The sequence below is a fragment of the Mobula birostris genome, chromosome 6 (genome assembly GCF_030028105.1).
Source record: "Mobula birostris isolate sMobBir1 chromosome 6, sMobBir1.hap1, whole genome shotgun sequence".
In the NCBI taxonomy this organism is placed as follows: domain Eukaryota; kingdom Metazoa; phylum Chordata; class Chondrichthyes; order Myliobatiformes; family Myliobatidae; genus Mobula; species Mobula birostris.
The window spans coordinates 91,463,393-91,478,111 of record NC_092375.1 but is presented as its reverse complement, the minus strand read 5'-3'; the positions used below and the strand labels follow the sequence as shown (position 1 = coordinate 91,478,111).

Below are 14,719 nucleotides of genomic sequence, written 5' to 3'. Positions count from 1 at the left end.
TGCCGAGTTAAACGACATCTTCATGCCCTTGATATTCATTCTCAAAATCACCGGATATATGAGGAACGAGTCGATCCCCTTCTGTCGAAGCTTAGCGTGGATCTCCTTGTATCCCTGCTGTTCCTGCATCGTGCGGGGGCTGTAATCAGCGAAGAACTGCAGCTGGGTGCCATCAGGGAGAGTAGGTTTGGCTTTCCTCGCGCCCTCCAGGATAGCCTGCCGGTCGGTGTACTGTAGAAGCCTAAAAACCATGGTCCGCGGTCTTGAGGTGTTGTTGGAAAAGATCCTATGTGGTCTATCGATCTCCAATGGAGTGCTGTGAGAATTCTTGAGTACTGGAATCCAATTAGGCAGTATCTTCTGGAAGTAACCTCTTGGATCGTCGCCCTCAGTGCCTGTTGGTAAGTTGACCAGCCGCACATTGTTTCTCCTGGATCTGTCCTCCAAGCTGTTTAGCTTCTTCCATATCTTAGTCACCTCCGCGAGACAGGAGATAGTAACTTTCTCATTCTTGCATAAGCGAACCTGAATGTTGTCTATTTTGTTGAAGACCGCGCTAAATTTTTTAGCATGAATGTCCTCTTGCTCCTTTAACGACCGGAGAATGTTGCCATTCTCTGCCATATGCTTCTGTATGGGGTTGACAGCCTTTTCCAGTGACTCCTTTAGCATGTGGGCTACCGTTTCTTGCAGCAATTTCATCTCCGTTGTCATTGTTTGCTTAATTAGCATAGCTATTTCCTCGGATGAATCGCTAGCTTGGTGTCGTCTGCTGGTATCTTGTTCCCTGGTTGAATTTGGATCTTTTTTTGAGGTCATGTCTTTATTTAGATCTTTCTCCAACTCAACCTTGTGTTAAGACTGTCTATGAACCCTAAAGAACTTGAAAATTGAAGGTTATATGTCAGTGCTCAGTGCTGTGCTGCCCACTGGCCTCATGCCTCACCAGAAGTCCTATGTCCTATTTCTATCATTCCTCAAGAGTGTTTCAGAACTGGACAGAATAATCGAGTCATAGCCAACCCATTGGGTTATAATGATTCATCACATGCAGCTGGCGAATGAGGTAGCTAAAGTGGAGCAGGCATCAGTGAGGAACATTTAGGGGAATAGTGATCATAATATGACAAGATTAGCTATGGAAAAAAGATGTAATAAAAATATAATTATTTCAAGAGGCATATTTTTATTCTTTGAACAGTAAGCTAGCACAGTGAAATTAAAAATTGGCAGGTAGACCTCTATTTAAAGAGCCTTTAAAACAAAGATTATTTGTGTACAGTCCATCTACTTTGATGGATAATGGTAGGGCAGCCATAGTGAGAGTTCCTAAATTGACAAAGATGGAGAGTGAAATGAAGGAGAAAGAGGGACTACATGATGAAGTCTGGTTAATGTCAGAATCAAACTGAATATGGAAAGGTTAAGAGAGAAATAATAAAGGAAACAAGGAACAGTGTGAGAGTGCACCTAATGTGAAAGGGGATCCTTAAGTTTTATATTGGCATGTAAAATATTACATACACAACAAGAGAAAGGAGGCAATTAAGAACTAAAGAGTCAATTTATGAATTAATGAAGAGGGTATAGTAGATGCATTACATGATTCCGTTGCATCAGATTTTACCAAGAAAGATGTTACCAGGTCACAGTCAATAGGGGGTAGTTCAGATACTGGTATGTTCCGTATTCCCAGATTTGGTACCAAATACCCATTTCTGCTTAAAGTAGATATCTCAGCCAAGTTGACATGTGAAACGTGCTGGGTTTCTAATGAAAGTAACTCTCCATAGATTTGCTGAATGATTCCAGAGGATAAAGAATTATCATTTTATACACTTGGTCAGAAAAGGTTGCAGAGGTAAACAATTGAAGTTCAGAGCCATATATATAACCATGGGACAAAGTTCATAGTCACCTGATAACTATAGATTAATAAAGCAAATCCAGGGTACATGATGAATTCAGCAACGTTCGGGAGGCTGAAGAGGTGGTGATAGGATATATAGAGAGGTAGTTACACCCAAAGTGCAGCATGCAGGAAACTGGGTGACATTTGGGAAGGGGAAAGGGGTTAAGGAGCCAGTGCAGGGTACTTCTGTGGCCAACCCCTCAACAGCAGGTATACCATTTTGGTAATGTGTGTGTTCCTACCATTTTGGATACTGTAGTGGGGGAGGGAATGACCTTACAGAAGAAAGTCACAGTGGTTGGGTCTCTGGCACTGAGTCCACCTCTGTGACTCAGAGGGGAAGGGGGGAAGGGGGGAAGAAGAGGCATGCTGTAGTGATAGGTGATTCGTTAGGTAGAGCAATGGACAGGAAGTTCTGTGGGCAAGAACGAGATTCCTGGATGGTATGTTGCCTCCTAAATGCCAGAGTCCGAGATATCTCAGATCGAGTCCTCATCATTCTTAAATGGGAGGGTGAAGAGCCAGAAGTTGTGGTCCCTGTAGGTACCAATGACATGGATAGGATGAGTGATGAGGTTCTGCATAGGGAGTTCAGGGATTTAGGTAGGACCTCCATAGTTGTGATCTCAGGATTGCTACCTATGCCATGTGCTAGTGAGGCCAGAACTAGGAAAATTATTTAGTATAATATGTGGCTAAGGAGTTGGTGTAGGAGGGAGAGCATAGGATTTTTGGATCACTGGGCTCTCTTCCAGGTAAAGTAGGACTTGTACAGAAGAGACAGTTTGCATCTGAACTGGAGGGGGACTAATATCCTAGCAGAAAGGCTTGTTAATACTGCATTGTTGGGTTTAAACTAGAGTTACAGGGGGATGGGAACCAGTGTGCCAGTCCAGTTAGTGGAGAGATTGTGGAGATAGATGTTGGTAAGACCTTAGAAAAAGCTTGGGCATGGTTTGACTAGTGTTCTGAACTGCATGTATTTCAATGTAAGAAGAATCATAGGAAAGGCAGGTGATAGTGTTGAAGATGAGGTAGCTGGTTTATAAACAGAGAGAATGTGTAGTGAAGAGAGGCTGTTGATAGGGAAAAATTGTAGTCAACACGATGAGTTCCAACATGATCATATTATGATTACTTTCCCCTGAGGGACAATGTTACAATAGTCATGGGCTGTTTCAATATGCAGGTAGATTGGGAAAATCAGGTTGGTGCTGGATTCCAGGAGGGGGAATTTCTAGAGTACATATGAGATGTCTTTTTCGAGAGCTCGTGGTTGAGCCCACTAGGCAATCAGCAATTCTCGATTGGGCATTGTGCAATGAACCAGAATTGATTAGCGAGCTTAATGTAAAAGAACCCTTTGGAGCAACTGATTGAATTCACCCTGAAATTTGAGAAGCAGAAGCTAAAATCAGGTATCAGAATGACAGTGGAGTAAAGGGAATTATAGAGGCACAAAAGAAGAATTGGCCAGAATTGATTGGAAAAGAACGCTGGCAGGGATGATTGCAGAACAGCAATGGCTGGAATTTCTGGAAACAGCTCAGAAAACACAGGATATATACTTCCCAAAGGGGATTCCAAAGCAAAGATGACACAATTGTAGCTAACGAGAAGTCAAAGCCAACATAAAAACTAAAGGGAGGGCATATATATATAAAGTAAAAATTAGTGGGAAGTTAGAGGATTGAGAAGCTTTTAGATACCAATAGAAGGCAATAAAAAGTCATTGAGAAGGTAAAGATGGAATACAAAAGTAAACCAGCCAATAATATTAAAGAGGATACCAAAAGTTTCTTCAGATACATAAAATGTAAAAGAGAGGCAAGAATGGATATCAGACCACTGGAAAACAATGCTGTAGAGATAGTAATGGGGAATAACAAAATGGTAGCTGAACTGAATAAGTATTTTGCATCATTATTCACTGTGGAAGACACTAGAAGTTCCAGATGTCAGGTGTCATTATGTGTGTGAAGTTACCATTACCAGAGAGAAAGTTTTTGGGAAACTGAAAAGTCTGAAGGTAGATGGACCAGATGATGTACACCCCAGAGTTCTGAAAATGATGTTTCAGGAATTAGTAGATTCTGGAATGGTTCCAGAAGACTGGAAAATTGCAAATGTCACTCCACTGTTCAAGAAGGGAGAGAGGCAGAAGAAAGGAAACTATAGGCCAGTTAGTCTGATCAAAGTGATTGGAAAGATGTTGGAGTCAGTTTTAAGGATGAGGTCTCTGGGTGACACATGATAAAATAGGCCATAGTCAGCATGGTTTCCTCAAGGGAAAATCTAGCCTGACAAATGTGTTGGAAATGGCCTAATTCTGCTCCTATATCTTATGGTCGTATTTATTAAAGGTAAATCATTGTTCAATTAATTTGGTGATTTTTGAAGAGTTACCAAGGAAGGATGATGAGGGTAATGCAGTTGATACTTTATCAAATATTTAAATATCACTTTATTAGTTTCTGAACAAAGTTGAAGCCTACAAAGTAAAAGAGGAAGTGGTATTGGTTTGCTGAAGAATTAAGCTGCTGTTCCTCTGTCCAGAAGCAACGTGAAGTGTCACTCTCTAGGTGACTGTGCTGTAGCTTGGGGAAAAAACAATTCTGATTTTAGCACAATTCAAATTTCAACATACCCCAAAACTTGGAAATGTGACAAAAATGATGAGGATAATAATAAACATCCATGGGGCATTAAGAATCTCCAATGGATGGGAGGTCTTGGTAGATGAAATTCAATGCTAGGAACTGCAAAGTGATTTATTTTTATGAGGAAGAATGATAAGAGATAATATAAAATGACAGAATAATTCTGAAGTGCAGACAGATTGGAGATGCTAGAATTGTTCTCTGTATGACAGCAAAGATTAAGAGATGATTCAAGAGAAAAATATTCACTATAAAGTGAATAAAGAGATACTCTTTCCATTGACAGAAGTGTCAAGAACCAGAGTCCACAGATTAAGGTGATTGGCAAAAGAATCAAAACCCGAGGAAGAACTTTTCCATTCGGTGAGTAATTGAAAAAAAATTTTGCAGGGTGACTAGGAACGAGCAGGTCTAGGGATCACTCTGTGCTGTTGACTGTGTGGCCTCTATCTGTGTTCTAATAATCCTATGGCTCTATTCACTCCAGCACAGAGTGCAGTTTAAGGAGATGTGCCAAAGCAACATACACAAAATGCTGGAGGAATTTAACAGGTCAGGCAGCATCCGTGGAAATGAATCTGAAGAAGGGCCTTGGCCTGGAACGGCGACTTCATTTACACAGATGCTGCCTGACCTGCTGAGTTTTTCCAGTCTTTTGTGTACGTTGCTTTGGATTTCAAGCATCTGTAGAATTTCTTGTGTTGGAGATGTTTCAAAGAAAGGTTTGCAACACTGATCCAGCCTGTCCCCTTTCTGTTTAACTTCTGTGATAGGAAGCCAAATTATTGAATTATCTTTGTGTTACAAACATTAAAACAGGTCATTTAGTTGCACTATTACACACTACAATTTATGCTCCATGTGGGTTTTCTTGCACCTGACCATCTCACCGTTTTAATATATCAACCAACACACATAAAAGTTGGTGAACGCAGCAGGCTAGGCAGCATCTCTAGGAAGAGGTGCAGTCGACGTTTCAGGCCGAGTCCCTTCGTCAGGACTAACTGAAGGAAGAACTAGTAAGAGATTTGAAAGTGGGAGGGGGAGGGGGAGATCCAAAATGATCGGAGGAGACAGGAGGGGGAGGGATGGAGCCAAGAGCTGGACAGTTGATTGGTAAAAGGGATACGAGAGGATCATGGGATTGGAGGCCTAGGGAGAAAGAAAGGGGGAGGGGTGAAGCCCAGAGGATGGGCAAGGAGTACAGTGAGAGGGACAGAAGGAGAAAAAGGATATATATATATATATTCTCCATCCTCCCCCTCCTGTCTTCTCCTATCATTTTGGATCTCCCCCTCCCCCTCCCACTTTCAAATCTCTTACTAGCTCTTCTTTCAGTTAGTCCTGACGAAGGGTCTTGGCCCGAAATGTCGACTGTACCTCTTCCTAGAGATGCTGCCTGGCCTGCTGCGTTCACTAGCAACTTTTATGTGTGTTGCTTGAAATTCCAGCATCTGCAGAATTCCTCGTGTTTGCATTTTAATATATCCTTCTGTTCCATTCTCCTCCATATATTTGTATAGCTTCCTACAAATGAATTCACACTCTACTTCTCAGCTACTGCTTGTGATATCTCACATCTCACATCTCTCCAGATGCATACGTTTCTCCAGAAACCTTCATGGACTGTCTAAGGTTTATGAAGCATGGTTTTATGAGCAAATGGAAACAATCTTCTCTGTGTATAACCTACTAAAAATTTGTAAATTTGTAGATCTCAGTTAGGTCATTCCCAGTCTTCATTTTTCTAGAGAAAAGAGCTCCAGTATTGCCAGTCTTTACTGATAGTTCTGGTAATAACTTTGTAAAGAAATGATGCCCTTTCACCAGTGATTCTCTGTCCTTTTGTTATAAAGAGTGGAACTGTGCACAGTAATTGAACATACATTTGTTAACTCTGTGCTTTAGCTCTTATGAGGCCCTCCATTGATATGGGTTGACCATGGATGTTGTGTTCTAGCTGTCTACATGATACGCAAGCCAGGGCAGTACAATGTAGAGAGCAAGCTGTTTCTCATGTCGCTGCATGCAACTGATGAATGCAAAGGAATGGCAGAGACCGATACAGTTTGTTCCAGCAGCATCACAGGAGTTGCTGATCAGTGTTGAACTCAATATAGGACTGTCTTAGGGACTTAAGCTCTGGATTTTTCCTTGGAGTTTACTCCCAAATCCTTCCCCATAAATGGGTATAACTGCTAGGCAGTGGAGGTTTGAGATCAGAGTTTTCCTTCTCCTAGATAAGCTGCCAACCACAGCCGACAAACCCCATCTGCCTGAAGCAACTGGTTTTAATGAGCCATTAACCGGCCTTTGCCCCTTCTGCTGTCAGTAGAAATGGTTCCACCGGGCTTAGTAACTAAGCCACATGTGAAAGCCAGGAGCTGGACTTGGTTGTTAGAGGCTATTTGAGATACATGCCAATAGGAGCATTTAATAGGTTGTGGGAGTTTATGCTCACTATCTTCCCCAGCTATTACAACCTTCAGGAACCATGCTTTAGATGATCAGCTGAGAATGTAATATAAAAATTGATAAACTGATTCAGTGTTAGAACCATACACATATTCGTAAGATTGCACAGTGTGTATACTTTGGAACAGTCTATTTGGCTTAAGCAAACTGTGCCTTCAATTATGTTACATGTAAATTTGCTCAAGTCTACCGTCATCCAAATCTATTGGTGTGACCATCCTTTACCTCTCCTTCATTATACTTGTCCAACCTACATTTTTTGGCCATAGTATTCACTTCAACCATTCTCTCTTGTAGCAAGTTTCTCATTATTGCCACTTCCTTGGGGAAGAACGTTCTCCTGAAATCCCCACAGAATTTCTTTGTGACTCAGTTGTATTGATGACCCCCAGTTCTGCTTTTTGTCGTGAATAGAAACGTATCATCTGCACCTATTCTTTATCATTCTGAAGCCCTTCATTATGTCACTTCTCAGCCTTCTTTTCTCAAGAATGGAGAGAACCTAGTACATTCACTGCTTCCTGATAAGTGTACCCTAACACTTCTAGTGAAATCCTTGTAAGTCTTTGTTGTAGCTTCTCCTTTTCTTGTTATTAGCTTTATAATGTGGTGACCATAATTAAGGACTAGAGTAAATGCAACACACACAAAATGCTGGAGGGACTCAGCAGATCAGGCACCATTGATGGAAGAGAATAAACAGTCAGTGTTTCGGGCCAAGGCCCTTCATCAGGACTGGAGAAAAAAAGATGACAAGTCAGAAAAGAAGGTGGGGGGAGGGGAGGAAGAAATACAGGGTAGTAGGTGATAGATGAGCGGGAGGGTTGAAGTAAAGAGCTGGCAAGTCAGTTGGTGAAAGGGATAAAGGGCTGGAGATTGGGTAATCTGATAGGAGAGGACAGAAGGCCAAGGAAGAAAGTGAAGGGGAGGGCAAGCAGCAGAGGGAGGTGATGGCCAAGTAAGGAGACAAGGTGAGAGAGGGAAATGGGAATGGTGAAAGGGTGGGGGCATTACTGGAAGTTCGAGAAATCGGCTAGTGTAAATGCGCTTATTTGCATTCAAGTAACACACATAAAAATTGCTGGTGAACGCAATTGTAATTCCAGCATCTGCAGATTTCCTCGTGTTTGCATTCAAGTGACTGGTGAATAGGATGATGGAAAATATTAGACACCAGTGGGAAATTGGGAGGATGATTGCCTGGAGGATTAGTGGAAGAGGCGGGTTTTGAGGAAAGACAGCAATTTCAGGCACAACAAGGCAAGGAGCTTTGTAGAGAGAATTCCACAAGACAAAAGGGCCAGAAGAGAATATTGGAGCTCAGTTAGAGTATAGAACAAAGATGTGGAAAGATTTTGAAACTAATGCAGAAGGGAACTGAAATCTGGCGGTGATAGATTTGGATAGAAATGATCTGTGAGTAGAATTCAGAATAAAAATGATAGAAAAGTACACATATTAGGTCTTACAGGTACTGTCTTTTGATGCAATGTCATAGAGTTTTACAGTTTGGAAACAGATCCTTCACTCATCAAGTCTGTGCCGGCCATCAACTGAACATTTACACCAATTCTACAATAAACTTATTTACTCTTACATTCCCATCATGTACCCTCAGCCAGGAGGAAACCAGAGTACCCAGATGAAACCCATACAGTCATAGAGAGGAGATGCAAACTCCACTTAGACGCCCCTGAGCTCAGGATGGAACGCGATCTCTGCAGCTATGAAGCAGCAGCTGCCATCGGCAATAATATTTTTGAATAGGCACCTTCAGGAGACAAGAGTTGCCAAAAGCGGGATTATTGTACTACATCTGAATGATTGTCGGTTTATCTTAGTGGGAGCACAGTTGCTTTACATTTAGACATTGGTACATGTCTCACTATGGGATTTGCCCCTGTGTACTACTGAATAAGTTTTGCATTGTTAGGGAAACCATTTTTTCAATGAAATATTGAACTAGGTCTCGCTGTTAAGTCAAATGTAAAGAAAAGTCTTCATTGTTTAAGAATGAGAAAAAGGTTCTGTCAGTCTCTGAGGCCGGTGATTCTTTATGGGAGGCAGTAATGCAATTACTTGGTATAACAGCCGGATTTTCAGACATTGGCCAGAAGCATGAGTTTGTATCCCACGATGACACATAGGGGATTTAAATTCAAGAATGTAAAGCATGCAGAATTTAATTTTAAAAAGATTCTCAATAATTGTGAAAGTAATTGATTGATGTGAAAGACTGACTAGTTCACCAATATTATTCAGAAAGGAAAATCTGCTGTCGTTACACGTTCTGATCTACACAAGACTCCAGATTGACAAACGTGGTTGGCTTCTTCCTCCCTTCAAGGGCAATCAAGGATGGAAAATAATGTTGCAGCAATACTACATCTTATGAACAAATAAAAAGGAATCCCAGTAATATGATCCAATGTGCTCTGCATGATTATTTTATTTGCTATCTTAGATAATTGGGCCAATTTTTATGTCCAGATCCAAAGCACTTTGGTGAATATAAATTGCATCAGGATATAATGCTGCATTATGTAGTTTAATTTTGGAATCTAACAGTGAGTGTGTATGTTATTACATTTTATATTATTGAAATTATATTGCAGAAGGGTGTTTGTGGCAGTATTAGTCTGTAGCAGCTAGCTATTCTAATCTCTTTCCTTCTGCACATGTTCTTACTTCACTCTTATGTGTGAACTGTCACATTTACAGCCATCTAATTTTCTCTTTCACTTTTTTGATGATGGTTCACAGTTTTTATTCTATTCATATATTATGATGGAGTTCACATTTAAAAATTTTTTCTTTGGCTGTAAATGTGACATTCAGAGGAATCTATGCAACCTTGTAAATGAATCATTGAAAGTTAACAAGAAGATGTGGTGAACAATTAGGATGTCAGAGATTGTGTGAACATTTACTTAAGTAGGGTGCAGCTACAAGAAATGTTTCGCTGAAAATACTGTATATGTGTCTTGATAAGACTGCACTGGAATGGACTGCAAGTGTCTGATTTCCATATGCAAGGAAGGATCTGTTTGCAAAAGATGAACTGTACAGAAGGTTTACCATATTGATTCCAGCTGTGGCGGGTTTGTTTTCTGAGAAATTAAGCAGGCTGGACCTACAATCCTTTAAATGTAGAAGAATGAAAGGAAATTTAATTGAAACATATAAAATTCTTACAGGGATCTTGTTAGTATGGTGTCTCCTCTGGCTGGGTGTTTAGAACCACGGTGTTAAAGTCTCAAAAATAAGGGGTTAGCCATTTGGGATTGAGCAGAGAAGGAATTTCTTCACCTAGAGGGTGGGTTAGTGAATCTTTGGAATTTGTATCCAAATTGTGGACTGTCACTGTGTATATATGATAAGTGTGAAATAGATTTTTAGAGATTAAAGGATATTCAGGACTATGTACTACTCAGGTAAAAGATCAGCCATGGGCATCGTGAACACCCCTTTGTACAGGATGAAATTTGAAACAGTGGGAAGGCAAAGAGCAAATATTGCATCTTCTGAAATTGTGCAGCAAGTGCAGTGAGAAGGGGAATGGGCTTTGATGCAGGTGAAGGAGAGAGCCAGAGGAAATAGTCCTATGCAGTGCTGACAGAAGGGGGAAAGAGTAACATGAGTTTGTGTTACAAAGGCTCTGGAAAATGCAAAGGATGCTCAGCATTTGGCTTCATTATGTAAGTATGCATTAGGCCTGCTCCATGTAAGAGGGATTTTAGTTGCTGAAAGGACAGGATAGATCCTATGCTGGTTCTTGCAGGGACGTTCATTGTTGTTCAGCTGGGATGACTTGTTTTGTGTCTGTCTCTAGGACAAATGCATTTCAACTGTCATAGGTTGATCCCAGCAAAATCTTAGAACATCCTCAAGCAAGGCACTAACTGAAACATTCTGCATGTGCACGTTTCCTTTCATTCACAACTTTGACTACTCTCATTTTGCTGTATCGTCTCTTGACCTACCTTCTGAAGTGCAGGGATTGTTTATCCCCTTCTATTCTGTCCATTCCGTCTACTTCTCTGAAGGGAGATTTCTATTTTGCTGATACTGCCAGTGTCTCCATGCCTCACCTGCCATGTCTGCTCCCAGGTGGCTGCAGATGTGCTACTCACTGCCTTAAGGATGCTGCTTACTGACTTCAGGCTGCCACTGTGTGACTGCAGACATCTGGTTTTCCTGCTTGACTAGCATTTGCTCTTCAGATGTACTGTGGGGAATTCCACTGCAGAAATTCAGTCTGTTGAGGTTGGTTAGTTTGAGGTGACTTGTGTAGATTTGGCAATAGTCTTTTGTCAGTGTACTAATTTTCTTTGCATTGAAGGAGTGCTCAAATATAAAGATAAGCTTTATTTGTCACGTGTCCATTGAAACATCGAAATGTGTCATATTACGTGAACGACCAACACGAGTGTCATCACACTTCAGATGCAAACCTAGCATATCCACAGCTCACTAAACCAAACGCTAACCATACATCTTTGGACTGTGGGAAGAGCACCCAGAGGAAACCCACACAGTTACAGGGAGAATATACAAACTTCTTACAGGCAATGGTGAGAATCAAACCCTAGTCAGTAATTGCTGGCACTATAAAGGGATCAATCCCATCCCTGGTTTCACTTGGCAAGATTAACAGTGCTGGATGTGATGAAATGTGACAGCCAATCTGCGCACAGCTCTAGGTTAAAGCAATCCAATAACAAATAGATAATTTGTTTAATGATGCTGGGTGAGGGATAGAGTCGCTAGAACCCAGGAGACAGATCTTCTGTTTTTTTTCCAAAATAACACCACTCAACTAGTTTGGTCCACTTGATTCAGGAGGGACCCTAGTTTAATGTAATCTCACCCAAGAGAGATTATCTCAGCAGTGCAGCGATCCCTTCACACTGTATTGGAGAAACGTCATCCTAAATTACGTGCTGAAGTCTCTCGAGATGAACCTTAGCCCAAAATCTAACTCACATGGGAGCCACTAAGCCATGCTTAATGCCTTGAAAATGATGTGCTGGGCACTTTCTGAGTTGTGTAATTTCTTTTAGAAGTGCAGAATTTATTAGCGTCACTATGTGTGAGGGAAATGTTATTAATTTTGTGAAATTGTGTCTGCTCAAATTTGCTCATTACTCTTGTTTCAATTTTTTTTCCAGACAAGTATAAAAGAAGGATTTTTACTGAAGCAAACCAGTTCATTTCAGCGATGGAAAAGAAGATACTTCAAGTTACGTGGACGGACACTTTACTATGCCAAGGATTCAAAGGTATTATCAGAGACTTTAAAAATTATACAGCATAACTGCTGACCAAGCAGCCAGCCCACAACAGGGAAGTAGGTGGAGCTACTTAGGAACTTTTTGTATCTGAGCTCTTTGTTTTTGCAGCTTTAAGGATTAGGCAGTTCAGGTAGTCATTTGGATATTCCTTCAATGCACAGAGGTTTTCTGCCTCCATCACGTTTTGAAGCCGTGTGTTCCAGGCCTCTACATTCACAGGGTGAAAAAATAATTTCTATCCTTTAAATCCTTTGCAAATAGCCTTGCATTGCCTCCATGATTTGTCATCAAGGTGATCTTACTGAAGCATTTAAGATTATGCTGGTACTTGACATGTTGAGAGGATGTTTTCCTTCACTAAAAATGGAAGCATAGTTTCATAATAAGGGTTGTCCATTTAAGATGAAGTTAGAAGGAATTTCTTTTCTGAGGGTTGAGCATTTTAGGAGTTCTCTATCTCAAAGGTATGTGAAGAATGAGTCATAGAATATTTTCAGGGAGGAGATGATTGATCTTTTGTAGAGTGAAGGATTTTCAATAATAGGCAAGATCAAGCAGAGATCATGATCTTCTTGAATTGTAAACCAGGCTTGATGGGTGATATGATAGACTCCTGCTCCTATATTCTATGAACCTAATCTCTTAATTATGAAATACACCATTAAATTATTTAAATTAATTTAAGTAAGTCAAAATTCTCTTACGTGACTGCCCCCTCATTAATTATTAATAGTCATGTGGGAACTTTTTGACTTGTTAACATAAATGTTAGGTTTTGTTTGCTGACAACAGATACTAGGTTTTCAGGTCTATAATTTCTTTTGTTTGGAATAATTTAGTTATAAAATTATTTCTTAATTTACTTTTTGTCTGATTGTTTTTGTGCTTTTAGGAAGTGTGCAATGGACTGCAGTGAAATTAGTATTTTTAATGCCTTGTTGTCTCTTATCTTCCACCCACAGTGATATTACTTTTTGGTCTTCTAAATCAAGATTAATTCTCACAACTGACCTTGTGTTGTGCTTAGCTCTTCCTTTCACCCACCTCACCAAAACTCCCAATTTCCTTTTCTAGTTTATCAGATCTTTCGAATGATCTTTGATGGAGAAGATCCTGAGAGGCAGGATTTATGAACATTTGGAGAGGCATAATATGATTAGGAATAGTCAGCATGGCTTTACGAAAAGCAGATCGTGCCTTATGAGCCTGATAGAATTTTTTGAGGATGTGACTAAACACGTTGATGATGGTAGAGCAGTAGATATAGTGTATATGGATTTTGGCAAGGCAGTTGACAAGGTACCCCATGCAAGGCTTATTGAGAAAGTAAGGAGGCATGGGATCCAAGGGGACATTGCTTTATGGATCCAGAGCTGGCTTGCCCACAGAAGGCAAAGAGTGATTGTAGATGGGTCATATTCTGCATGGAGGTCGGTGACCAGTGGTGTGCCTCAGGGATCTGTTCTGGGACTCCTACTCTTCGTGATTTTTATAAATGACCTTTATTGAGGAAGTGGAGGGAGGAGTTAGTAAATTTGCTGATGACATAAAGATTGGGGGTGTTGTGGATAGTGTGGAGAGCTGTCAGAAGTTACAGCAGGACATTGATAGGATGCAAAACTGGGCTGAGAAGCGGCAGATGGAGTTCAACCCAGATAAGTGTGAGGTGGTTCATTTTGGTAAGTTAAATATGATGGCAGAATATAGTATTAACGATAAGACTCTTGGCAGCGTGGAGGATCAGAGGGATCTTGGGGTCCGAGTTCATAGAACACTCAAAGTTGCTGTGCAGGTTGACTCTGTTGTTAAGAAGACATACGGTGCATTGGCCTTCGTCAACTGTGAGATTGAGTTTAGGAGCTGAGAGGTAATGTTGCAGCTATATAGGACCCTGATCGGACCCCACTTGGAGTACTGTGCTCAGTTCTGGTCACCCCACTACAGGAAGGATGTGGTAACCATGGAAAGGGTGCAGAGGAGGTTTACAAGGATGTTGTCTGGATTGGGGAGCGTGCCTTATGAGAATAGGCTGAGTGAACTCGACCTTTTTTCCTTGGAGTGGCGGAGGACAAGAGGTGACCTGATAGGGGTGTATAAGATGATGAGAGGCATTGATTGTGTGGATAGTCAGAGGCTTTTTCCCAGGGCTGAAATGGCTAACATGAGAGGGCAGCTTTAAAGTGCTTGGAAGTAGGTACAGAGGAGATGTCAGGGGTAAGTTTTTTTATGCAGAGAGTTGTGAGCGCGTGGAATGGGCTGCCAACGACAGTGGTGGAGGCAGATATGATAGGGTCTTTTAAGAGACTCCTGTACAGGTACATGGAGCTCAGAAAAACAGAGGACTATGGGTAACCCTAGGTAATTTCTAAGGTAAGGAC

General features: G+C 41.0%; 1 protein-coding gene across 3 annotated transcripts in view; it reads left to right on the top strand.

Annotated features, from left to right (window-relative positions):
* The window catches only part of dgkh (diacylglycerol kinase, eta), a 504,569-nt gene that overhangs the window by 194,429 nt on the left and 295,421 nt on the right, over window positions 1-14,719 (top strand). For all 3 annotated transcript variants that reach the window (XM_072260835.1, XM_072260834.1, XM_072260833.1), the window contains one exon: window positions 12,219-12,329. In XM_072260835.1, coding sequence (XP_072116936.1) covers window positions 12,219-12,329 — 111 coding nt within the window. The remainder of the gene's footprint in view (window positions 1-12,218; window positions 12,330-14,719) is intronic.